Raw genomic sequence first — 26,570 nt, 5'->3', positions numbered from 1 at the left:
AAGCAATTACTCTAAATAAAGGACCATGAAACTGATTAAATAACTGAGATAATGCTTGGCAATACTCTTTACCGTGTCAAGTAAGAGCCGAATAGGAAAAGGTCATCCTATGGCACTTCATGGTCAAGATAAAGAAAAGAATTTATCCATAAAGAAACCTCTCTATGAAAAAAAATAGGGTCATTATGGAAAATTCACTCCATTTAATTAATAAAAGTCCCATCCCACCATCTCCCCTTCAAGTGAGTACCCAAGCAGCAACTGCAACATCACAGCACAGCAGCCATTCAACCCCCTCCCTCCTTTTCTCTCTCTACCACCCAAGAGGGGAGAAGAAACCGAGAGGAGAAAACTAAAAGAATCTCCACCCTCCAAGAAGTCCATCTCCAATCCCCCTGTCTTTCTTCCGGATGGCCCAGCTGGAACAGGAGTAATGTGAGGGAAGGAAAACCAAGACCAAAACCAAAAAAGAGAAGGGATGAAAGATAAGAGTGGCTTCAGGCCTCTATCAAGCCAACCAAATCCCTCCTCTCTCTCTCTCTCTCTCTCTCTCTCTCTCTCTCCACCCAAAACAAAACTACTGTCCCCAACTTTCCAAATTGACCCTCTGCAGGCCAGGAAACTCTCCACCGCCCTTCCATCAAGAGGGAAGACTCGTAGCCAGCTCCTATTCCCGTTTTATATAGAGCCTTTGCTTCCTTTTGGTCAGCCTCCGAGGGCTTCCATTAGCCCGGGGCCTTAGGCGACTGAGACGGTCGCCTAGAGCTCGGACCGACCCTGGGCGCACTCTGAGACTTATTATTTTCTTAATTTTTTTGGTATACTTGTATCTGACATGTACGAGATATCCGCTTTAGCGCAAAAAAAAAAAAGAAAAAAACATCAAAGACTTTGTGGTATTTGAAGATTGGGTTTTTAGTGCAAACCCATTTGGTTTAGAATATTTTTTTAAAAAATACAAAATAGTATTTTTATAGAAATAAAAATTTTATATTTCATAAAAAATATAAAAATTATGAGCTACTTTTCTACTCATTAGAAATTGATATTTTTTCCATAATGCATCAAAATTTATGAATATAATAAATATTTAATACAATTTCTTTAAAAAGTTATATACTCAACTAAATATAATCCATTTTTAAATATATTATTTTTTATGGTCAACTAAAGATGCTAAAATTATTTTTTAAGCATTATATTTTTAAAAATTATTTGTTTAGAAAAATATTTTAATATATTTTTTGTGAACCAAATAAGTTTTTAATTAATTTAAAGAGTTAAGTAATGCAAAGGCTTACTCCATGGTTAGGAAAGGAAGTTGGGACAAGGGATTCTGGGGAACTTCCTGGTTGGTAAGCTCACGGAAAGGTCATAAGAACTCGACTCGCAGCCCAAACACACCACCAGCATTGCTAATATACGACACAACCAGCGGCCCGTGGCGGAGCTCGGAGCACTACCGGTGAGCCGGAGAGCAACGGTCGCAGGGCAAAATTCTAACTTGGTTAACTCTCGCTCGGGGAGTGGCGACAAAACCCACCACCTCGTTGGCTCCAACCTCAAGCTTTACTGCTTTGGCTCGAGACAGGCCCTGGTGCTCCACACAAATCCCGTATCAGTTTAGTCCCCTTAGCTCGCTCCGGGAAACGAGGAAGAGTGGGTGGATGGATGGATGAGGCATCGGGAACTGCGAGACGGGCATCAGAAGAAGGCGCAGGAGGAGAAGAAGGGGAATGAGAAGAGAAACTCCCGTGTTTCTATCTCAAAACGAAGGAAAACCGTGAGTTCTTGCTTGGTTTTTCGTCATCTTCTCACTTGCTCGGCTCCCAAACTGCCTCCTTTCTTGGCATTCTCTCTGTGAGATGAGAGGAAACAGAAGAAATGTGGGAAAAATGCGAGCTTTTTCCACGCGGATATTTTGCGGCGAGCTCATCTATATCGTATAGGAAGCTCGAAAGCCTCCCCTGTTTTTTCCGTCTCCTTTTCTTAGTCGGAACAAAGGTGCAGCAACAGGGGAACTGTGGGAAAAATTCCGAGTTTTTTTTTGAGCAATTCCAATACAAGAGAAGTCATCCAGAATGTATGGAAAGTCTTTCTTTCTCTTTTATCTCTTTGATATTTTTTAAAGTTTGTTCTGTTTGGGCTTCGTCCCCGAAAAGGGATTTTTTTTTCTGCACCAGAAATGATAATGCCGGCTCTTCTGATCTCCGCATTCTTCTTTTTGTAGGCTTTTTGAGGATTTCCTGATCGAAAAGTAAACTGTATAAAAGAGAAACGAAAACCATAAAAGAAACGTCTTTGTTAAGTTCTTATATATGTTTTTCTTTTAATTCGTCATTTGATCAACCTTTTCTCTCTGGTCTCCTCTTAGTTGTCGAGTTCTTATGTTGGCTTCTCTTCTCCTTCTCCTCTCCGTTTTCTTCTTCTCCTCTGCTTTTGTCAATGCTTTTTATCTTTTTTATTTTTTTCTAATTTATCTTCTATTTGAATATTGAACTATTGGAACAGCTATTTTTATTTTAAAGGGAAAAAAGCCCTCCCTTCTTTCATCCATTCAGTAAGCAACAAGGGTTAATGAATTCAAAGAAAGTTCATTTATTTTAATATTTTCTTGGAAATTTTCCTTGTTTACTATCTGTTGATACTTATTTATCATTATTTTTTCAAAAGAAATGCTATTTTATTGGATGCAAAAGAAAAGAAATGTTCTATGGGAGCTGAAATGTTTGGAAAAAATGAAGATATCCTTGTAATCCTCTTTGTGAGATGGTAAAGGAAAACAGGAAAAAATGAAGATATCCTTGTAATCCTCTTTCTGAGATGGTAAAGGAAAACAGGCTACAGTATTTATTTGTTTCGTTGGTTCTTTGGATATACTTGCTATCCGATGGGCTGCACGAGGCATTTCTTTTGTTCCTGTGCAATAAGCTTACCTGATAAAAGCTCTCTTTATGATTTGCTATGTTTTTTTGTGGTTGCAGGTCTTGGCTCGTGAAAGGGAATAGACTGAGTGGAATAGCATGCAGACACCCAAGCTCAGGTCTGATCTGCACTTAAAGACTTTGTTTTTTAACACTTGGATGCTGGTTTCTGAACAGTTTAGCTTGGTAGTAGCAATGGGATCCAAGATGTGCTTGTTTGTATCAACTTGAGTGGACAGTGTCAAGTGGCCCCTCTGTTTCTTTCTTAATATTTTTCATTTGGGAGATTCAACCCACCCCATATGTGTGTAACTGCAGACGGGTCTGTTGGATTTGTCTGATTGTGAGTTAGGGTGGTGGCCAATGCATAGGAAAGCTTACCGCATTTACTTAACATGGGTGCTTGAATATGCTCAAGTAATGGCTTCTTACCTTTCTTTTATATGAGATTCTTCTGCTCTTCTTTATTTGTTTTGCTTGCCAGCAACTGTGGTTCCTTCCCTCACAATGATGTCTTTTTCTTTTTCTATCCCTTTGTGAGGACCCATGCGAGCGCGTGTTTAATTCTACATCGGTTATTCGCTGGAGAGATTTTGGATACTTATACAGGACTAAATAACCAAAAAAATTTCTTCCGGCTAACCTTTTTGGGTGAGGCCCTAGGTTGTTGCAAATCGTATCAGAGCGGATTTGGCCCATAGTCCATGTGGGCTAGGGACACTGCAGTATGGGCTCATTGAGTTTGACCATGTGCCGATCGTGATGCTTGTGCTTAGATTTTAATGGATTTAGATTCTTAGCTCGACGAGGATGTTAGGGCTTAAACGTGGGAGTATGTGAAGACCCATGCGAGTGTGTGTTTAGTTCCACATCAGTAATTCGCCGGAGAGATCTTGGGTACTTATACAAGACTAAAGAGCCTAAAAAATACTTTCCGATTAACCTTTTTGGGTGAAGTCCTAGATTGTTATGCCCTTGTTTAGAGTTCAATAACTCCTGTTGAGATCGACAAGTCTGCTCATGATTAGTTGAGATACGAGAGTTCTTTCATCCTCTTTTAACTTTGAGACTTTCATGTTGCATTTGTCGCTAGCATGAGTTGGTATATGGATCTATAAAAGTCAGTAAACCAACATGAACTTTCTAGTTAGGTCTGCACAAGCATTAGGCTTTTGTTATCTGACAAATTGTGATCAGCATCTGTAAATATGGGGTTTTAAAGTGAGTTTCTGTAAACGGTCGTGGTATCTAATAGCAAGCTCTTAATTATCTATGAGGGAGAAGGGGTTTGATGAAGGGTTATCAATCAACCATTGGCTCACTATGATGTGATGGAACAGGAGTTTTAACTTGTGACAAATCAGATGATTTTGGAATGTGGGGCCTAAATTCATGGCAGGTACGATGGGTACACTCCATTTTATGCTTGATGCAATACTGTTGTGTCCGTCTCCTGTGCATATTATAAAGTGAGACCAAAGGCCAAGCACATATTTGAATTGTAGGCACTGTACTTGCCCATTCCTTTTGTCCATTCACTCGAGCATGGCTTGCAATAGTCAGTCCATACCCCTACCTGAAGAATCCATCTGGATACTGGATTTGATTTCAGGATTGAGTCAGCACCATCCAATCTTTATCTTTTATGCTTGAAATTGGTCTCCACTTCTATGGGTTATGTAGAATCACAATTTTACTGGGGTTTTCTGCTACGATGGAATGACTGATTGATGGAAGAGAGGAGGTTGTTGATCAGTAAACTTTACTGGTAGACCTAGGTGAAATTACCCTATTTGCTGGTTCACTTATATCTGTGTTGCTTTTTCTGAAAACACTTGTATGTAAGTTGCCACCCTCAACACTGAATCATGTATAATAGTATATAAAGCATATAATTTGTCTTCGGCACAAATGGATCCTAGAAGCATCTATGTCCAAATGTTTCAATTGTGCCAACGGACCTGCAATTATATTTTCACTTGTTACATATGAACTCTGTTTTTTTCTTTTTTTTTTTGAACTGCAGCAATTTTGCTTCTCGCAATCCCCAAATTATTGCTCCAAAAAATTAGACAAATGTGCTGCAGGAATTTTCTTCAATTTTCCCAACAAAAATTTTTGTTTGTTGCCGATGACAAGCATTTATAGGTGTTTTCTGAAAAACTGACTTCTTTTTTGCTTGAAGCGGGAGCGGGTCATCAGAAGTTCCTCAAAGAACTTCTCCAGCCACTCCTAGATCAACTTGTGCAACCAAGGCAGGAGGACATGAATCCAACTCTTCTGCTTCTGCTTGCACTCCTACAAAGCCCCCAACTGAAAGAAGTCTTAAAGTTGCAGAGCACTGGTCACCCAGGACTCCCGTAGCTGAGGTAATGACTAAGTGAAGCTGCCTATTTCCTGAACAGTCTGTAGGATATCTTCCACGGTCATTGTGTCTGAACACTGCATGCAAGCTTGCAACATTTTATCCTGATGGAAACTTGAATCTACTGCTCAGGTTTCTGAATGGCAATCTCAATTGCATATTAGATGCTTTGAGCACGTTATCTTATGATGTCCCCAAAAATGATACTGTAGCTTGGAAAGGTAGATGACATTCTATGAACTTACTGCATCGATTTTGGCTTTCTAAATACTACATATACACGAGTCTGTTTTGAGAGCTGATCGATGCCTAGATGGATGATATCATTAGGGTTTATCACCATTATTTTGAGGTTTAGCACCAATTTTTTAAGGCTATAAATTTGTCGGATTGACTTGCAACAGACTTGACCATCCCATTCAGTTGCAATTAAACCCAAAATTGGATTCCTAAGTTGCACAATGCCTGGCCAAGTTACAAGAATAATGTGCCTTACGACGCTGCTAGCAGCAATATGTTGCTTTCACTGGGATAGGATAAATCAACCTCAGATACACACAGGATAATGTAATGATTTTAAATGTGACATTCAGCACTTTGCATTTGTAGAGTTATGGATCCTTAGCTTCACTGATCTTTTTTCTTTCCTACTGCTGTCTTCTCTCCTCTTTCTAGCTGTAGTGTATGTTGCCATTTATTTTCTACTTAGGGAGTTGATATCTCTGCATGCCATACCTCTGTAGCACAACAGGCGACCAGACACCAACTAAATGTTCATATCATAGAAGTCGTTTTGAGGTCAGTCATCTTTGATTTCTTTTGGTGAGGATTATTAACTTCTTCCACTTCTGTTCTGAGGTCCAGAAGAAGCGTCTGAGTAGGATATCTGAGCTGGAGTTTCAAATTGCTCAGCTCCAAGAGGATCTGAAAAAGACAAGGGATCGGCTAAGTTCATCTGAAGAAGTGAAGAGACAAGCCAAGCGGGATGCAGAAGAAGCCAACAAACAGATACAAGACATATCCGCAAAGCTTGAGGATTCCCAACGCCAGCTTGTTGAGTTCTCCACAGCAGAAGAAACTCGGCTCCAGGAACTACGGGAAATTTCTCAGGAGCGCGATTGTGCATGGCTGTCTGAACTTGAAGCCATCAAGAAGCAGCACTCTGTTGACTCTGCAGCTTTAACCTCTGCCATGAGCGAATCCAGAGGTTGAAACAGCAGCTTGAAATGGCTATTAAATCTGAGGCTGTCCAAGCAAAGCAATCTGCAGAAGCTCATGGTAAGCTTCTGGCCTTGAAGCAAGACATGGCAGAAACAGTTGCTACCCTTGAGAACCTGAAGATTCAGCTTAGTAATACTGAGAAGACAGAGGCTGAAGCGCAAGCAATGGTCAGTGAGGCTCAACAGCAACTGGAAATGGCTAAGATGGACGTTGAGACTCTTAATTGTGAAAGAATGAAACTTGGAGAATATCTGAGCTCTGTGATATTTGAGCTTGAAGAATCCAGATCTCAAGTTAATTCACTGGAGGAAATTGTGAAAAATTTGCAGGCTGATAAGCTTGCTGGGGAAGTTGATCGCAATGAACTTGTTGGCAAATCTGGGGGTGGTTGTTGGGAGTCAGAAGTAGAAAAATTGAGTTCTGCACTCGAAGCAGCTGAGATCAAGTACCAAGAAGAACGTATTCAAAATACAGTGCAGATGCAGTCTGCTTATGAACAGTTGGAGCGCATGAAGACTGATTGTGGACTGAGAGAAGCTGACCAAGAACTGGTGCTGAAGAACTTGAAGACAAAGATTGCTGAGTTGAATGGAGCTCTTGTTGACAAGGAATCTGGACTTCAGAAATTAGCAACCATGAACAAGGAACTGAATGCAGAAATAGAGAAGGCTCAGGTAAGACAAATGGATTCAGAGTTGGAAGCAAAGTTAATGAAGTCAATTACTGACATCGCTGAGTTGAAGGCAGACCTCATGGATAAGGAGACAGAGCTGCAGGGTATTTCGGCGGAGAATGAGATCCTGAAATCCGAAATGGAAAAGAAAGAGGCAGAGAGCCATAAGAGTTATGAAGCAGTTACTGCTGCGCTTGAGTCAGCCAAAGCTGCAGAGCAGGAGGCGACAATGAGGCTTGGATATGTTACCGAGGAGGCTGTCAGAAACGGTAGGAGAGCGGCAAGGGTGGCCGATCAGCTGGAAGCAGCTCGAGCAGTGAATTCAGAAATGGAGGCTGAACTGAGGAGGCTGAGAGTGCAGTCCCATCAGTGGAAGAAGGCAGCTGAAGCAGCGGCAGCTGTTCTTACTACTGGCAACCAGGGGAGGTTCATGGAGAGCAGAGGCCCATTGGACTCCGGGAACAATACTGCTGCTGGGAAGCTGAACTCCCCGTTTTCTGATGGCTCGGATGAGGAATCACCAAAGAAGGAGAAAAATATGCTGAGGAAGATTGGTGGGTTGTGGAAGAAAAGCCCAAAGTGAAATGCTTACTGTCTACGCATTGGCACGTAAATTACTTCCATTTGGTTCTTATGGCTGTTGTTACAATGATCAGTTGTTTCATTGTGCTTTCTTTTTTGTCCTTTGCGACCTGGCAATCGTGGAGAAGTGATGCTGAGGAAAAGTTCACTGCTAATAATGGATGGATGATACAAAAAGCTTAGGTGATAAAACTGCTGGCGGAAACTCTTATTCCTCCAATTTACCTTCCGAAAAAAAGGGCTTTGGCTTTAATTTGCTGTTCTTTCCACCAGCTGCAAACTTTTAGTATTTATGCCACCAAGGTAGTAGCCTGGTGGTAAGGGGGCGATAATTCCGCCCAAGTTGTCCGGGTTCGAAACGCGCGGGCGTCGATTAAATTAGGGGACCGGATGCCCTACGCCCGGCTGGCTTGTTGGCGGTTATGCTTTCCTTCCACTTGTACCAAGGTGGCGCTGGGGTGACGTACCCACACGTGAGGCGGTGAACCCAGTGGGGTGAGCCCACGGGTCGGGGAAGGCACGCGAAAACCTGCGACCTGTATCGAACATTCCCTGGTGGAAGGGGGGCCCAGTAATGGGGCTGCTACGCGGGTGGGCTGGTCCCTCCCCCTCCCCTCCTATTTTTGACCAAAAAAAAAAAAAAAAAAAAAAAAACTTTTAGTATTTATCCTTATGGTACTTCAAACAAAAAGCTAAGGATAGCGGAATTTGTGTGCAAATGTTAATATATTTAACATCAACCTCCATGGGACATTTCAATAGTTTGTAAAGAAAAAAAAAGAAGCAAAAACATAAAAAACAACCACCATGCCAGACAAGCTCGCAGCCAAGACTGTAAATATTTAAGCATGATTTAGATTGAATAATGGCTTTGGCAAGCTTGAGATTATTTATCAAGCGATACTGCATGCCTTGATGGAAATTAATCGTCCAGGCTACTCTCCAGGTTCTCCAAATCTTCTCAACTGTCTTCATGTCCATCAGATGCATCAATGTTTCTTGTGTGCGAATGCTGGAATTCGTGATCTTGTGATTGAGATATCAGCAACTTCTTTAATCACCAGTTGATCAACCAAAGAAGAGATTATTACAGCGATGAGTCGTGGGAAGACAAATTAGTTTTAGGTCGAGGAGAAAATTATTGTCGTAAAGATGGTTGCCGTCCACGCGACCCTTCATCTCTTTCCATATTAATCAGGTGCTTGCCAAAAAATTATGTTAGGTTATTAAAGAACAAAGGTTTCATGCATTTGAAACGTGGAAAGCGTCGCCAAGCTTTATTTTAAAGGGCAATTCAATCATTTAAAAATAACATGATAAACGACGTATTATTAAAAAGAGAACAGATCATGGAATGTTCAATAGGTGCACTACTCGACGTAACAACATTTCCATCTACATAGCATCCATCCACTCATAACATTATCCTACCAACACATATATGGCATATATAATACCCGGTATATACCCCAATATGGTCAGCAAAAGGTCTATCCAAAACTCCACCTGCAAAAGTCAGTCATCCAAAAAAAAAACGACATCAACGTCCAAAAATACACTAAAGTATTATGTCAAAGAAACACTAGAATCTATATATAAGTATACTGTTTCTTTTCATGACTCAAGACTCAATAAAATGATTTGATCTACTATATAAAGAGCAGTAGAACCATAGAGGTGACGTACTGAGCCTATGATGCAAAAGATGCTGACAAACTTACACCACATCCATAGCGGAGGAAGACTCCCACGGGCGGCAAAAGTATGGCCAGTAATACTTCAAGAAACGTCTCGGATCCCATCTCTTTGAACCTATCCTTGCTGCGTTGTACCTGACAGCGAGATAAGAATGAGGATAGGAGTTCTGGTGAAGGAGAAGAGGAAATGGGAAGGGGGATTCTGGGAGTTTTCGAAGCATGGAGTTTCAACGGAGTTTGTTTATGGAACTGGAACGTGGCAGGTGAAGGTAGTCTTTGAATGACACGTGTGCCACTTGTGCGACACGTAGCCACTTTAGATCGGGAGCGGAGGAGGGTCGGTTGATTGCGCTTTGGGTCGAATCGGAAAAATGGAGTATTGGCTGGATTGAAAAATTAGTATCGTACCATACTGATATTTTGCTAGTGTGGCACCTGTATGGAATTTGATACTAAGACGGCAAATCTTAACTTTAATTTTTTTTTCATTTTTATTATGCAGTGGGTCAAAAAACTTTTTGGTTTCTTATGAGATTATATGGCTAGAAGTGGTAGGTTAGCTTAATACTCCAAGATCTTCAGCCAAAATTGGCCATGCATTCCCACTTTATTTGACTTTTTGATCTTGTAAGCCTATCGACGGAAGTTTCTCACTTTATCCATATTTCATCACGATCGAAAAGAAAAAGAAAATCTTGTAAGCTGCTCTACTATAGATTGTCCATATAAAGTCACAATGTCACAATCTCGATCACTTTTTTCTGGTACAAAGTTGGGCAGCTTAACCGGGCCTAAAGTCCTAAAGAGTATGGAATATCAGCATAGCTTTCTATTACAAAGTCTCCTTTTATAGCTTCAGTTGCAATTCAATCTGCCCGTTGTCTTCTCAACAAATATGATTAACTTGAAATGCAAAGCACGTACTTTTCCATAACATAATTGTATTAGATCTAGTCTCCCTCAAGCCATATTCGAGTCATCTGGTATTGAAGATAGGCACGTCTCAATCCAGCCCATGCTGCCATTATTTCAGCAAAGTTTACGGAGCTTGCTGGAAGTAACGTGCCTTCTGATGGTCCTTTAGAACATTTCCTGCTTTGGAGCCTCTAACTACTACCACATCAAAGTTAATTTTAATAACACCAAGGGGAGGAGGGGGTTGCCAATACACATACCTGCTGCAACTTTGATCCATAGATCTGAGCAGAATTATTAGCGTAAGAAGAAATAATTTCTGCCATATAACAGTATGCAACTCTTGCAGCCATCTGAACTAGCTTTGGGTTTAGTTGTTGATAAACTCTTTCATTCCTTGCTGTCCCAACTTTCAGGCCATGTTAGCTGATGTGGGGTCGGAACCCCGACACCAGCCCGCACACCGAACGAGCAGGGAAAGCATCCGCGTCCTCCCCGAGGTATTGTCCGCTCTGGGATTGCCGCTTCGGGTCTGCGGGAGGTCGCCCAGGGCCGGAGCCCAATGACAGTCCCAATGACAGTCCCGAGCCCTGCCGGCGCGGGGGTCCGCGGAGGTTGCCACCTACCCTCACGGTTTTGTCCCGCAAAAGGGCCCTCGGTGAGAAGAGGTGTTTGCACCCCCCATTTAAGGCACAGACCTTTCCGCTGATTATCCGATGTGGGACTAAACTGGGAACCCCATCCCACAACACAGCCCCCTCAGTGGGAAGGTCTGTGCGTGGCCGAGGCCCTTCCTCTAGCGCCATCTGATGTGGGGTCGGAACCCCGACACCAGCCCGCACACCGGACGAGCAGGGAAAGCATCCGCGTCCTCCCCGAGGTATTGTCCGCTCTGGGATTGCCGCTTCGGGTCTGCGGGAGGTCGCCCAGGGCCGGAGCCCAATGACAGTCCCAATGACAGTCCCGAGCCCTGCCGGCGCGGGGGTCCGCGGAGGTTGTCCCCTACCCTCACGGTTTTGTCCCGCAAAAGGGCCCTTGGTGAGAAGAGGTGTTTGCACCCCCCATTTAAGGCACAGACCTTTCCGCTGATTATCCGATGTGGGACTAAACTGGGAACCCCATCCCACAACATTAGCCATTAAGGATCTCGGCTTCCTCTCGACCGGGGTGTCTGCTAAGATGTTTAGCCACATCAACAAAGAGGAAGGTTGAATTTGTTGGCTTAACAATACTGAAAGATACTACCAACATTGGCTAGGAAATTAACATTCTACCACGTACCATATGGTTGCAATTTTCATGCCTAAGCACAAGATTGCTACGCTCTAAAATTACCAAGATGATTTTTTGGTGGATTTAAGTGATGCCCGGATTGGGCTTCTCTGAACGTGTAATCTCACCTACAAGGAAACTGCGTTGCAGGAGAACTTCTCGAGGATGCTCCGGAGACCGTTGACCCCCAAAAGAAATAGTAAAATTATGGTTTGAGATGGTTAAGTGCATTCGCCACCAAAAGAAATAATTGAATTAAGAATGCTTTGAGTTGGTCACCAGGGGACGGAACATTCATAAAGAACTCTGAGGAAAATTACTTTTGTGGGAAGCAAATTGGTTGGAAACTTCGGTGCCTTTAGGTTAAAAGAAAAGGTGAAGCATCAATACTTTTCTCAACATGATTTTGCCGAGGATCGCCATGAATCTTTTACTTCTCATTACTCTTCACTCTATTTTTCCTTCTTTTTTTTTTTAATGTATAATAGCAATAATTTTATTTTAGATCTACAGTGAATCTAGTCCACTTAATAATCTTTTTATTTCGACTGACACATAACGCATAGGCTATACATGGATTTGGATAAAATTTAATAAGGAATAAGATAAGAGGAGGGCGGTGTTTGATGTTCATTTTTTCAACTCCCCCATCCTGCTTTATTATTTAGTAGACTTTTCCTGGAAACAAGAAGACATAAGGGAGGCAAGGAGGGATTCGGCCCACGTGGGTGTGGTCACCCCCCTACTTGCACCGGGAGGGGGAAAGGTCACTCGCGTGGTCCCCCTCCGCCACCCCCTCCGCCATCCCTTTTTTTTATTCCTTTCTTTGAATACCCTCGTTCAACTACTCTTCCAACTCGAACTTGGCTGCAGGCTCTCCAAAGATTGCGTGGTTTCTTTACCTCACCGACCAACACGAGATTCGGGTTCTTTGGATCTGGTCAGTGGCAGTATTTTTCAGAATTCTCAGCCAAGTGATACGTTAATCAAGGCTTAAGAAAAGGTTAAAGAGGATAAGGATGTAGAAAACCGAGGGAATGTATGAAGAAAAAGCTGTCCAGCTCTATCGACAGTGTTCCTGGAGGAAGAGTGAACGAAACAAAAATAAACAAATAAGATGAGTTTCTTCTAAGCTGCAATTCTCATTAAAGACATTTTGAGCGTGTCTGGTTTTCTCGGACCTCAAAGTTCTAAGTCATATATTGCATTCATTTCAAGAATAGAAACTCTTTCCACTTTTTCCAGTTCATAGCCCGACACTTCTCTAGTCCAAGTAGCTAATTGATCAATACCCCCACTCTTATTTGCTCAATTGTTTTAGGCTGTCAATTTTCGGGTACCAGCAAATTAGAACGGTTTCCATTGAAAAATCTCATGAGACTGTCCCCAAGCTACAACTTCAAAAGAGATTGTTGAATGTGAGACTGTCCCTCCCCAGCGACCAGAATGCACTTCGACTCATAGTTTGACACAGTATAAGACTAAGGACAAACAGAAGCACTGTCAAAAGCTGTTGTCAACTGTAACAATGTGGTTCCTCCAATTGACCTATGCGCAATCATTTGAGAGAACAGCTCCAGGCACCTGGTTACCTCTTAATTCTGATTAAAGCTTAGAACAAACTCACCTATCAAAGTAAAACACCTATTAGTATTAAAAGAAGACCAACATTTCATTCGTCAGTCAGAAATACAATACAATGGACACCAACTCTGGCCTCTCATAGATAAAGGATGACCTATAATTATTAGCTCATTTGTGAGTGTGTAAACTTAAAAGCATCGTCTGAACTCCATTAACCTGTCAAGTTCCAAAAACGCCAGAGAAAACATACTACTCCCCAAAGGCCTCAACCCCACCTAACCATGCTCCACCCTCGCCCATTGATAATATAAATACTTATCTTTACGGCGGCTGTAGCCCTCATCCTTCCGCCCTCTCTCTTGCAGTCTTGCGATAGATTTTCCCCACCCAAAGCTAGCACTTGCTCACCCCCACGCTCCCCATTGCTCCATTTGGCATCCCCTCTGCATCTCATATTAATACAAAGAAAAACAGGAAGAAAAGAACGAAGGAAAGAGAGAGAGAGAGAGAGAGAGAGAGAGAGAGAGAGAGAGAGAGAGAGAGATCTAAAGATAGACCAAAAAAGACTCGCTGTTGTTAGTACTAGAAGTATCAGCAGAGATGTTGAGGGGGAGCACAGGGATCATAGGAGTGGTGAACTTTATAACGTTTCTGGTGTCGATTCCGATACTGGGAGGAGGGATATGGCTGAGCGCGAGGGCCAACAGCACGGACTGCCTCCGGTTCCTCCAGTGGCCTATCATCATCATAGGGGTGACCATCATGGTGATCTCCCTGATGGGCTTCGCAGGCGCCTGCTACCGCATTTCCTGGCTCCTCCGCCTCTACCTCTTCGCCATGTTCTTCGTCATCGCAGCCCTCCTGGGGTTCATCGTCTTCGCCTTCGCCGTCACCGACCGCGGCCACGGCCAGGTCATCATGAATCGTGACTTCCTCGAGTACCAGCTCTCTGACTACTCCGGGTGGCTCAAGGACCGCGTCTCCGACCCCGGCTACTGGGCGAATATCAGGGCTTGCCTCCGCGACGCCGGCGCCTGCAAGGGGATGGCCCACTATGTCCATGATCCGACCACGGGGATGCTGGTGCTGGAGTCCGCCGACATGTTCTACCAGCGCCATCTCTCCCCTATCGAGGTGCGTTCTTTTGCTCTGTTTGTTGATTATTTAGGGGAAAGATTGGGTTTTTATTTCTTTTGAGCAAGAAAGATTGGACATTTATTCGTTTTGAGCAAAAAAAAAAGTTTGGATTTTGAGGAGCAGGGGATCGCAAAGGTGGGATTTTTGGGCGTGGGTGTTCTTTAATTCATGATTTGGGGGTGATTCCCCTTTTGATTCATTTGGTGTAGCATTGGATCATGGTTATCTCTTTCTCCTATCATTATAATGATTTGAATAACAACTGGAATCTATATGGATCCATATACTCTGCATGGCAGACATGATTGTTTTTTTTTCGTTTTATTTTTCTATGTTCTATCTTCCTCTCTCCTTCTGTTCTTTGAGTTATTTTTTAATTGTACTCTGCTAGTATCTACTGTTTTAATTTTTTTTTTTCTTTGAGTAATCACAGAGCACTTACTGACTTTCTTCTGACTTGCTAAATATTTTTGCTTATTGCCTTCCCTCTAAAGATTTCTTTATAGGTATAAGTGTAAGAAATGGATAGCTTAGCATGTAAGTCTTCTAGTTGCTAAACAAGGCTTTTAAAATTAGAAGGTCAATAACTCAGTATAACTATGTTGTTTCCTCTAGGGATGGCAATTGGGTGAATATAGGTTGGGCAGGTCGTTACCCATACCCATCCTGCAATAGGGAACCGCCGACCTATATCTATCCGAGACCCACCTCGGGGCAGGACGGGGCTAGTAGAGTTAGACAGTATGGATTGGGATGGGTTGAGACATATAAAGCTGCAAAAATTATTTTTTTCCATATAAATCAACCAAATAAAAAAAATTTAAAAGTAAATCTCAGTACTGCATATAATATTAAATAAAATAAGAGTCAAAGATATGGAATGTATGAAACGAAATTTTCAATAATAATAGAAACAATACGGAAATATTGTTCTTTTGAAAGTCGAATATCTCTTAAACTAAGAAAAACAATTAACTAGAAAAAAAAGGAACAACTAAGAATGTATCTTGTAGCCTTACATATGGGTTAATCTTTTTCATGATTGATCATGATACTTTTCTCCCTATTATCTTCCTAATCACCATAATCATCAAGGCTTGTATGTAATCGGATTGGGTTCGGGGTAGATATTGTCGTTATCCGCACCTGCCTCGAATCCATTACGAGTTTTAAAATGAAAACCTGCCTGCCATCAATAAATGGGTTGGGTAAAACTCACCTTGTTCAGGTCGAGTAAAACCTGCCCCATTAGGGTTGGGTTTTGTTGGGTTGGATACTCGATGGTACGGAGTAAATTGTCACCTCTATTCCCCTCATTCTGCTATGGATTCAGAAATCCTTTTTTCCATACTAGACATTAGAAAAATGCTCCCTAAATAAAGTTAGGAGGATGCATTCAACAGTTATGGGCATCAACAACAAACTCTCCATCCCATCTACTTGACTATTAATTGAAATCTGGAACATGGTAATAGAGGGAAAGAAAATGAAACAAGAAAAGAAAGTCCAGCTCTTTTCTACTTTATGATGATGTTAGCTCTCTGTGTTGAGAAAAAGGGTACTCAAAGAACACAAGAGCTGCATCATATGACAGAGTGACTATGGAGGTTCCTTTCTCCACTTTTGCAACAAACAGGAAGGAGGACCACCATTGCTGCATGATTGAGGAATGAGGTTGTTAATGTCTTGCCAACGGTGGGATCCACCACCATTAAACATTGAGAGGGAAGCTTCCAACCAATAGAAGAAAGACCCAGGGGGGGGAGGCTGGAGTGGCTTTCAACTCCTGCCGTCTGTCTTGATGGCTAATTAGATAAGGCCAGCAACATATGTTCTTTTGTAGTGGGGAGCATCCCTGTCATTTAATCCTCCCTGCTTCTCCTGCCCTCACACCATAACTGTTAAGGATTCTTTTAGGTTCTTCGGTGCCACGGAACTAACTTGAAAATGATCTGAGTCTAGTTTAAGTTTGGAAGGAGCTTTTGTTGGCTTTAAAGAACACACAGACCAAACTCTAGGAAGGTAATAGTTCTTAACATTACTCTTAGCCAGGAGATATCATATGCCATTGATACAGGATTGGTACGTTTGGATCAATATATTATTGTTCATAGCTTGAAAATGTCATATGATGGGCTCTCAGCCTAAATGAAGTAGTGCATATGGTAGATAGAAAATTATGATCCATCACAACTTTCGCCATGGAAAAGATAAACTTTGCAATATATGATGCCACTTCAATGATCTTCACTTTTCTAATATGAGTTGAGCTTCATTATATGAAAAAAAGAAACCAAGATGGTGGCATAATTGAAAAATCAGTCCTTCAATTAAACAAACAGCAATGGATTTTTCAGAAGTTTGCATGGGATAAGGCTTAAGAGTGATGTTATCGCCAGACCTATTAACTTGGTGGTTTCTGATGCTTGATGATGCAGTCTGGGTGTTGCAAGCCGCCCACATCATGCGGCTTCACTTATGTGAATGAGACTGTGTGGACTTCTGGAGGAGCAATGGCGGTGCCTGATCTTGACTGCAACAGGTGGAGCAACGACCAGCGGCAGCTGTGCTACCAGTGCAACTCTTGCAAGGCTGGGGTTCTTGCAAGCATCAGGCATAGCTGGAGGAAGGTCTCCGTGATCAACATTGTGGTGCTGATTATTCTTGTGATCGTATACATCATCGGGTGTGCTGCATTCAGGAACAGCAAGAGGATAGACAACGATGAGCCATTCGGAGTGAACATGATGACTAAAGCACGGCCTAGCAGGATGCAGTTTTAACCAGGCTGTCGGATATCAGTTTTGCGTACAGAAAAGAAATTGGATACTTAGAAGGTTTGGTGTATGATCTCTTACTTAAGGTGTCCTTATTTCACCAGCAATTGCTTCTTGGTCTTTTAGCAGCCTAAGGAAGAGCAGAAGCTTGAATCAAAATTCTATGCGCTTGGTGCTTGTTGTATCCTTCTAGTTTTGTTTGGGTCCATTCTGTTTGAGTACAGTACAAGCTGTCTACTGAGAAACAGCTGAATTATTTCATCCTAGTCTCCTAGAAGTTCTGTTTTAGCCTCTTCGAGTGGCTGTGCTTGTGTTGAATAATCATACGTTAATTGCATGCTTTATTTTTTTTCTGAAGTAGCTGAAGTTTAAGATTCGCATTACTTGAATTGTATTGAATGAAAAAGATTTATAAACTGAAAGAAGAATTTTCTGTAGATACTTTCTGGAGAACCCTGATGCCAGTGGAAAGGGAAAACTTATCCATCTGGTCTCCCTACCTGCCAGGGAAGCAGCTTCTCTGTGAAAATGATAATATTTTAAAGCATGGTCCTCCATATTGGATGTAAACATATATTTCCCTCTAACTGTTTCAATCTCAACAACCAACTGTACTGATTGCCAGTGCTAAACTGAAATGTTGAACATTGAAGTTGGCTCGGTTTTTACAAATGAAACTTTTCATGTAGTTTTTTAGTTGTCTTGAGCCTCCTTCCATGCATTTTCCATTGGTCCCGAGCACTTGCAAATCCAACTACTATAGTTGGTGATTATTTCATTTTACTTTCATTTATGCGTATTCATATGCAACTACTGGCTCTAAAGCATATTAAAATTTGCAAAATAAATTAATAGGCTAGAGTTGGAGTACTTTGGAACAGCCAAGAGCATTCACAAAAGGTAATTATTAGAATGTCAGTGCCCCCCACCCCAACAACAAAACCCAAAAAAAAAAAAAAAAAAAAAGAATTATGCTTTAATGTTAATAAGCTCTTTATGCTATTATATGACACAACTATATATTTTTGTGTCCGCAATTTTGTATCAATATTAAGTTTCTATATGAGTTACATGTTATATATTGAATCTAATGTCAAATCTGCCGAGACTAGTTCAGACTTGAGATTTGACTCATTGTATAAACCCCCTATAGAAACATAATTCAGTAACGAGTCCTTTTGCTACCAGGGCTAATTGGTACCTAATTTTTCTGAACAAGGGCTAATTGACACCTTGTGGTATCGCTTTGCCATACTTTGGCAAGAGTGTCATGCATTCACCAATTATCTAGTACTGGCTCCAGTGCACCCTGGGCGAGCTCAAGTAGGCCGAACTTTGACATCTTGGACCAAAGCTTCACGGTTAAGTAAGACAAATGAAAGGGCCGGGCTTGGCCTCTCAATTGGATCAATTTTTGTCGATATGGCCTCCATGTGGATCCATCAATGGTCTTTCACCTCCGTACTTGGCATCGACAGCATGCAATGTTTTAAGGATATTATCATTAGATACACTGGTGATGCAATAATCCTTACAGAGACACTGGAAAAATTCATACGATCATCATCGATGGTACGATAGATGAACATCTTCATCTTCTATGGTTTGACTAACTGTGAGGATCCGGACGGAAGTATATTTAGTCCCACATCGATTATTCATCGAGAAGATCTTGAATACTTATATAAGACTAAGAAACAAAAAAAAATACATTCCGGCTAGTCTTTTTAGGCGAGGTTCTGGATTGTTATAAATGGTATTAAAGCGGAGCTCGCCCATAACCTATGTGGACTAGGGAACACTGCAGCACGGATTTATTCGGGCTGACTACGAGTTGATCGTGGTATTTATAATTAAATCTGAATGGATTTAAACCCTTAGCATAACAAGGATGTGAGAGTTTAAATGAGGAGAGTATATGAGGATTCATGTGGGCATGTGTTTAGTCCCGCATCGGTTATTTTTTGGATAGATTTTGGGTATTTATATAGGATCAAAGAATTCAAATAATACCTTCTGGCTAGCTTTTTTGGGTGAGGTCCAAAATTGTTACACTAACATAATCATGCTCCATGATTTCAATACAAGTACAATAGTCTGGCCAACTCATTATTTTGTGTACCAAGATCCGCTAATTAGCTTGCCCATGAAGTCTCTTGGTAGCTGCACCAAAGAGGATTCAAATTGTGGTGGCCCTTACTGAGTCACTATTCCTAGCATAGTGGAACCATGCAAGAAAAGAAGGCAGTCTCCCTGCTATGTGATTAAAGAAAAGAGAAATTCTTTATCAAAGAAGAAATTAAAAATCGAACAAGCAAAACAATGGTAGTTTTATTTTTTTTACCAACGATTTAAAACTAGAGCAAGACAAGTAAAAAAAAAAAAGGCAATCTAACTTCTCCACAAAATTCAAACTCAAAATTTACAATTATGAAGAATAGCATGTGGACCATTTCATGCAGGTCCACTAATTTTTCAATAAAAATACTACCATTCATTTTTCTAATAAATAATCTAAGTGTTTAAACCATTCAAAAAGCGCAGTAAAGTTACAGGTCAACATGATTTTAAACCAGAGATAAATCTTTACTGGAGTGAACAAAAAAACGTGAAAGCTTTTAGAAGTTTTTAAGGTTGTTCTCTGGATGCTTCCACTTACGAACTTATGGCAAGAGGGTTATGCCCATAAACCTATGAAAAATAATAATAATAACAAACAGTCACATCTTAGCTGCAGCATGTAGTGGGTGCAGATGTATCCCTCTCAACCTCTTCTTTTGGACCCCGGCTAAGATGGGCAGGACATCTTCACCCACCAGCGCCAAAAAGCTCGTAGCCCACTTCTGTTGTTTACCGTTACGCACCAAATTTGGAACATAACACGACTGTTAGCACCGGCCCCAAGGGTTTCGCACAAGCTGCGCCTCCTCCGGTCGCGCCTCAATGATAGGTATTTGAGCTGCTCGGGCAAGAAATTGCGATCCCTTATTTTGTTTTTTTTTTTTTTTTTGAATTTTGAATGAAAGCCAGCTAAGCCTATTGTCTTTGGTCCAGGTCGGGCCCAGTTGGCCTAATTTTGCCATTCTTCTCCCCTCCAAAGAGTTTTGCCTTTGAAACTTGATGGACTTTCATTCTTTAAGTATGATGAACCTTCTTATACTATTTCACTATACTTTTGCTGTGCAACTCAGATCTAAACAGACTCTTTTAACTTTCTTATCTAAGAAACAGAATTCTTAAACAAAATATCTTAAACAAAATATCTATAAGAATAACTTTCTTAAGAGATATAGCAACATATAATGACTAATTCAATTCTTCTGATATGTATTTCAAATAGATAGAAACTTGGAAGAAGCAAAAGAATAGAAGAATCATAATCAAATAGTGCATGAACATTTATGGAGTTGTTTAGAATGATCCCTGTCACTAATTGATCACTTGCATTGGCATCCTGCCGGATCAAAGCGAACACCCATGCATTCCCTTATTTTTGTTTATGGTCGGCTAGTTTGGTAGGTTTTGAATTATCTTTTTTCTTGATAGGGCAATCTTCTGCCATATGTCCTACCTTGTTGCATGAAAAGCATTCTTCCAACTTCTTAAGACAAGGTCCATCATGATTCTTGCCACAGTATTTACAAGTTGCAGCTCTATGATAAGTATAACAACCCAAAGCCTCACTCAAAAAGGCTAGCTAGAAGATTTTTTTTTTTATTAGGGGGGGTGGGGAGGGGGGGATTCCTTAGTCTTTTATAAATATCCAAGATCTCCTTGGTAAATAACCAATGCAGGACTAAACACACGCTCTCATTGATCTTTACATACTCTTCTGTTCAAGTTCTGACGTCCTCGTCAGCCCCACAATTGGCCTGTGGTCAGCCCCAATGGGCCAATGCTACAGTATCCCTTAGTCCACATGGCTATGGACTAAGTTCGCTTTGATATTATTTATAACAATATAGGTTCTCACCCAAAAAGGCTATCTGGAAGAATTTTTTTTTTTTTAGGGATTCTGTGGTTCTGTATAAGTACCCAAGATCTCTTTGACTAATAACCAATACAGGACTAAACACATGCCCACACGGATCATCACATTTACTACATGTTGCATGGTTTAAATTGGAACTAAAATCTCCATAATCCAGCACTGAAATCTAATGCACTTTAGTTCACTCCCTGACTTGTTTATATTTTGTGTCAAACCTCATTTTGACAACAATATTCAACCAAACTTAGATGAGTGTGCTATTTTTATCTCCTTTCTTAATTTGAAATCTCTTTTATGACATTTAAAACTTCCTTAATCAGCACTAAGTCTGAAAACTTCCTAAATGATCGGCCGCTCTTCATGTTCCAAGAGAAAAAGCAAGAACAAGGTGGGGTACTTAATTATCACCTGGACCCATCTTATTTGGCTGCAAGCTCTTTAGAAAGGGCGGAAGAGGACCTGCCATGTTCCTGAAAGCTTGATACACTAACAGAAGGAGAGATATCAACTAGTCTGAAGGGTCCCATGCATATTGGCTAAATGTGACGGCAACTTTTCAAACAAAGCGAATCTAGTTCACATTTGGTGCATGCTATTAGGTAGATCTTCCTTTTAATTAGTGGCATACGCTGCTAAAGTTTTCTCATTACCTTATGCTGACATCTCCCTTCAATCTTTTCTTCTCTAACTGGGGCAGGACTTTGGCGATCCTTCTATAAGATTAATTTGCAAATGAAACTGGTCAAACGGTTTCCTGCAAGCAGACATAATCTAATGCAAAAATCGGGTGGTTGCTCCATCATTAGAGATGCATTGATTGGTTGTCCATTTACATACTCGTGGCATACATTCTCTCAATCAAAAGGCTGGAGCACTGACATGCTTTCCTAAGAGATTCTTGGGGACTATTATTACAAGGATGATGGAAACAATGAGGCAAATTCCCTTTTGGAATTAAATGGATTGCAGTTAAAAGAAGTCTGAGCCATAGTCCAAAAAATTCCCTGGTTTCTAGAGGTTGGAGCAGTTGTTTAGCACGAAGCTAGCAGTGTAGAACTGAAAAGGGACTAAGACTATTGATTAGAATGTTGCAGTGACATTGACTTGAGGAAGAATCTGCCTTAAAATTGGTGTGCAGGATGTTGGCAAGTTCTCTCACAAGATACAATGACTCTGATATTCCTGAACAGTGCACCCTGAGGGGGCCGTAAACTTGAAGCTACGAAAAAGTACCTAGAAAGCACCCAAAAACGTATATATGAAGATAGAGTTTGCTGGTTTTCTGTTTATTTATGCCAAGCAAAGGACAATTTTGTTAAATAAAAGACTTATATAAGTTGGTGGTCTTTTTCTTCTTTCAAAACAATGGAAATTAATAAGTGGAAGGCCACCAATGATTTCATAGAAATTATGAATAATTACTCATGTTATATAAATGCTTGCATACTGCCTTCACATCTTCCTCTAAATAAAAAGTGGCATGAATATATACTTCGGTTACAGCTTCTTCTTCTTTTTTTAAGAGATGGGATGGAAGGAACCCAGGTTAAAATTGGGTGAAAGAATACTCAAATTCAGCTGGTCATTGATATCAACCCTCAATGACCTTACCAACTACACTAGTTGGCACCCTCCATTAAGGCTATAGTCTTGGCTATTAGAAATTTGAAGGTCTCTGGCTGAAGCACTAGTGCTCTCTAGAAGTATCCAACTTTTCAAATCACATGGCTCATTTTATAAGTATTCATGTCCCATAGAGCCCTTCTCTTGGCCAATTTGAAAAGCAGCTCATCATAACGTGCCATTGGCATACGGCCTAGCAAAAGAAACCATCTATTTCGAGACTAATTAGAGACTTTGGGGCTGTTAAATTTAGACCAAGTCTAGTTTAAAAAATTCTATGATCTCAACCTACAGGGTCAGCCTCCTAAAAGAAGTTCTTTGGAATCCTGTGTTTGTTTCATACCGACTTTCTACTAACTAGGCTGAGGTGTATGAGTTTTCTCTGCCCACCTTCCCCACTAGGCTACAGGAGTTAATTTGTTCTCTCTGACCCAGATCAAACCCCAAGTCCAACGTCCACCAAGGAAAATAGAGAAAGTTGGTGGACTTGTCTTTTGGTACGAACCTATTCTTCTTTTTAGATTGGTTTGCATACATTTGAAATGCTTGGCCCTTGGGGACCACGTTAGGGTCAAATCTGCAACATTTGTTATGCTTGGAATACTGAAACCTTGCCCACTTTGCCTCGATTATATACTGTTATATATATCCAGGGACGACTTTTGTTATGCCCGTTCTAACTATAGATCGAGAAGGCCTCTTTCATTGACTTAGAAGCTTCACTAGATCCTGTTAGGTTTGGTGGAGGTGGTTCAGCTTAACTTATAAGCTGGCCTAGCATCAGCGTGTTCTAGCTGCCGAACTTTAGCCGCCAGCGTTGCGTTCAGACACACAACTAAAATGACGTTGGAAATTGCATGGAAGTTAACCACGCGTCCAAGAAGTAATGCGTTATTGTCTTTTTTTCTGAACTTGTCGCGTTGAAATATTTAAGAACGAGGCATTAAACCCAAAGGTCTTGGTGCCAGCGTTTACAGACATGTTTGTACTTCTAGTAGCTTGCCTTGTCTTCACGCAATTGTAATCAGGTCTATTCAGAAATGCTTAATACTTTTTCTTGCTTAGAATAAATGCGTATTGTAACGGCCTACTAAGAAGAGGAAGCCAAGTAGAAGACATGGAAAAGCCTATTCATCTTGCAAAACAGTAAAATCCATCAGGCAGCCATGGTGTCAGATGTGTATGAACAGTATGTCGTAGTTACTGCATCTTTGCTGAAATCTGGAACGAAACCATCATTATTATAGCTTTTTCCGCATAACAACAGGAAAAGCTGGTGGCTAGCTAGATTAAGACCTTGCCACTCGAGGTCGACAGACGTTTTGCATCTGCAGAGTGGGCAATTTTTTAACCAGTCTAGTGAGGAACCAGATGTAGGTTTGAGAGAGAAACCGTACTCTGAGCACTGACATAACATAATTATTAAAGGAAGGACGAAATTTGGTTTGTGGGTCCCGATCTCTCTACCAAACAGGTGCTCGATACGAGAGCGAATTGGCTTGCACCTAATTCATCAGTCCAATCATGATCAGTAATTTGGACCAGAAGCTGGCTATACTTCCTAAAGCTATAGGAAAAGGACCCCTTTCCAAATGTGTTTCTAAACTCCCAAGGTTCCGTCAAGGAAACGTAAGCGAACGTGCCGCTGGATCGACTTATGGACTGTCTGCATCGGCCTTGAGATTATGGAAGCAGGCGAACGTGGAAGGCTTCAAGCTTTCACTGCTTGGATTCCAGGTTTTTTGTGCTGAATTTCCTCGTAAAGGACACGAGATTAATCCATGGCTAAGATTGTAGCTTGCTTGCTCGCAAAAGAAGCATCCTGATTGAGTCACCAGCTAGTTTCTTAGAGGACAAGTTTACAATTAGGAAGTCAATAGTATGTTTGACAAGGAACTCATGAACTTGGACTACAACCGCAACATCATGCTCACCAACAAGTCTCAACCCCTTACCCTCCTTCGATTTGGGAGGACTGGTAAAGGTAGAAGCCGATCTAATTGCCGACAGTGTTAATTATATTAAGAGACTGTTAGTTATTCTTGTTCTACTTTGACCATACAATAACCAATCAGTGCTATCTCCTCGTCACGGTTCATTTTTCTCTCAAATCCCTTCTCTCCCCACTGATCTAATCAGCACTCGAGATCTTGGATCCATCTGCTCAACTCATGTCCAGAGGGGTTCCTCCCATATCGAGCCGTGGCTGCTGTCTGCGTCGAGGTAGAACGCATCGACGACAGGGCCGGCGGCGAGGCCGTCGACGGGCTGCGAAGGGATGCATTGCTGCTGGGATTGAGCCATCTCCATGCAGACAAGGGCGATCAGGTGTGCGTGCTGGGCTTGCATGGTGACGAGGTCGGCTTGCGCTCGGGCCAGCTGAGCCTGGAGCTCGCTCACTTGCTTCTGGAGCTGGCAGATGGCCCCCGCACAACCATACACCGGGTCTCGGATCCTCGCGTTGGCCTCGTACACCATGCTGCTCACTGCGTCGGCCCTCTGGCTCTCCGGCAGCTCCTGTTAAGCATTGGAATAGATCGAATAATGGTTAATGCGAGCTTACTTGTCTATTATTGAAAGCGATGACTAAACAAAGTAACATTCTGCATGTAATTAAACAAATTAATTAGTTTAATCATCCAATGCTACATATAAAAATGCCGCAACAATGGATTAGGTTGCAATATTCTTGACTCTAAAAGTCAACATTAAATATATAATTTTCTCGAGTATAGCTGGCAGTTTGATGATGAATCAAAAGCTGAGGAGGAGAGAGCAGCTGAAATGGGAAGGGTGGCGATCGATCGATCAGTACTTAGTTACCTGCAAGAACTTGATGATGTTGCTAGCGCCGAACACGCGATGCGCCGTGGTGAACTTGAGCGGCTCGGTCGGAGGAAAATAGGGGGCGAGCACGCATTTGTCGACGCACCTCCGGCGGAGGATCTTGCAGGCGGCGCAGGGGCTGAGCACCACAGGAGGAGAAGTTGGAGGGAAGGAGGGAGGAGAGGAGGTTGGAGAAGATGAAGGAGAGGAAGAGAAGTGGTGGTGGAGGAAGGTGGTGGTGGTGTCACTTGGCTCCATGGAAAGCACAACGGGAGAAGGCCGAAGAATGACTGGTGGACTCTCTTTCGGAACGCGGTTGAGTAGTTCCTTGAGGCCAGGAGACGAGATAAATAGAGAGGAAGTGGGAGGGAGCTAGAGAAATGGAGAAAGACTTTGGAGGCAGCGATGATGATATGAGGTAAGGATTGACGAGCCCTGACCTCAGCCGGCTGGAACTTTCTATTCCAAGCGGCGCGGTTCCGGTCGCACCCGACTACCGAGGGGATTTTTGGGCCGTATGGTACGTTTTGATAATTACTGGCTGATTAGTGATTACCAGCTACTACTTTAGCTTCGATTCGCCGGATAAATTTGCTTCTCGTTAGACCGGGGTGGAAAGGGATGGATGGGATATTTAGTTACAGACATCAAAATTTGGTAGCCTGAGCTCCTTCTCTCAGAGAGGCTGCACACCTGTCTTGCATACATGGAAAGAAAACGAAATTGAGGTGGTAACGGGCGTTAGAAGCGAGGCGAGGAGAGGGTAGAGAGAAAAATTCCAAGTATTTGAGAATGTGGCATGCATGTGCCCAGATAAACATGATAAAAAAGTCTCCAACACTTTAAGACTAATCCAATGCTTATGGACAGAAAAAATGTGGAAGGACAGCCAAAATTGAGACATCGCCATGTTTCATGTCAAAATTCTATGATGGCCACCAAATTACGCATCGGTGCTGCTTCTAGCAACCACTGACACACTC

At 41.7% G+C, this 26,570-nt stretch overlaps 4 protein-coding genes across 4 annotated transcripts; 2 read left to right on the top strand and 2 right to left on the bottom strand.

Annotated features, from left to right (window-relative positions):
• Window positions 1-1,437: 1,437 nt before the first annotated feature.
• On the top strand, window positions 1,438-8,001 carry LOC103706734 (interactor of constitutive active ROPs 2, chloroplastic-like). Its single transcript, XM_008790948.4, has 4 exons — window positions 1,438-1,783; window positions 2,985-3,043; window positions 5,110-5,293; window positions 6,154-8,001. Exon 4 carries the CDS (start codon window positions 6,516-6,518, stop codon window positions 7,764-7,766), a length of 1,251 nt encoding a protein of 416 aa, XP_008789170.2. The 5' UTR covers window positions 1,438-1,783; window positions 2,985-3,043; window positions 5,110-5,293; window positions 6,154-6,515; the 3' UTR covers window positions 7,767-8,001.
• A 1,122-nt stretch (window positions 8,002-9,123) lies between these two features.
• LOC103706651 (salt stress-induced hydrophobic peptide ESI3) lies at window positions 9,124-9,662 on the bottom strand. The gene is made up of 2 exons (XM_008790825.3): window positions 9,487-9,662; window positions 9,124-9,271 (listed from the first exon to the last, which is right to left on the bottom strand). The coding sequence occupies exons 1-2, from the start codon at window positions 9,565-9,567 to the stop codon at window positions 9,188-9,190; spliced, it is 165 nt and encodes a 54-aa protein (XP_008789047.1). The 5' UTR covers window positions 9,568-9,662; the 3' UTR covers window positions 9,124-9,187.
• Window positions 9,663-13,498: 3,836 nt separating this feature from the next.
• On the top strand, window positions 13,499-17,504 carry LOC103706652 (tetraspanin-3-like). The gene is made up of 2 exons (XM_039133041.1): window positions 13,499-14,367; window positions 16,809-17,504. Exons 1-2 carry the CDS (start codon window positions 13,834-13,836, stop codon window positions 17,151-17,153), a joined length of 879 nt encoding a protein of 292 aa, XP_038988969.1. The 5' UTR covers window positions 13,499-13,833; the 3' UTR covers window positions 17,154-17,504.
• A 7,080-nt stretch (window positions 17,505-24,584) lies between these two features.
• LOC103706653 (LOB domain-containing protein 1-like) lies at window positions 24,585-26,002 on the bottom strand. The gene is made up of 2 exons (XM_008790827.4): window positions 25,585-26,002; window positions 24,585-25,278 (listed from the first exon to the last, which is right to left on the bottom strand). The coding sequence occupies exons 1-2, from the start codon at window positions 25,843-25,845 to the stop codon at window positions 24,931-24,933; spliced, it is 609 nt and encodes a 202-aa protein (XP_008789049.1). The 5' UTR covers window positions 25,846-26,002; the 3' UTR covers window positions 24,585-24,930.
• Window positions 26,003-26,570: the final 568 nt, after the last annotated feature.

The sequence above is a fragment of the Phoenix dactylifera genome, chromosome 13, assembly GCF_009389715.1.
Source record: "Phoenix dactylifera cultivar Barhee BC4 chromosome 13, palm_55x_up_171113_PBpolish2nd_filt_p, whole genome shotgun sequence".
NCBI classification, from domain to species: domain Eukaryota; kingdom Viridiplantae; phylum Streptophyta; class Magnoliopsida; order Arecales; family Arecaceae; genus Phoenix; species Phoenix dactylifera.
The sequence above is the reverse complement of the archived record's forward strand: the minus strand, read 5'-3'. Positions and strand labels throughout refer to the sequence as shown.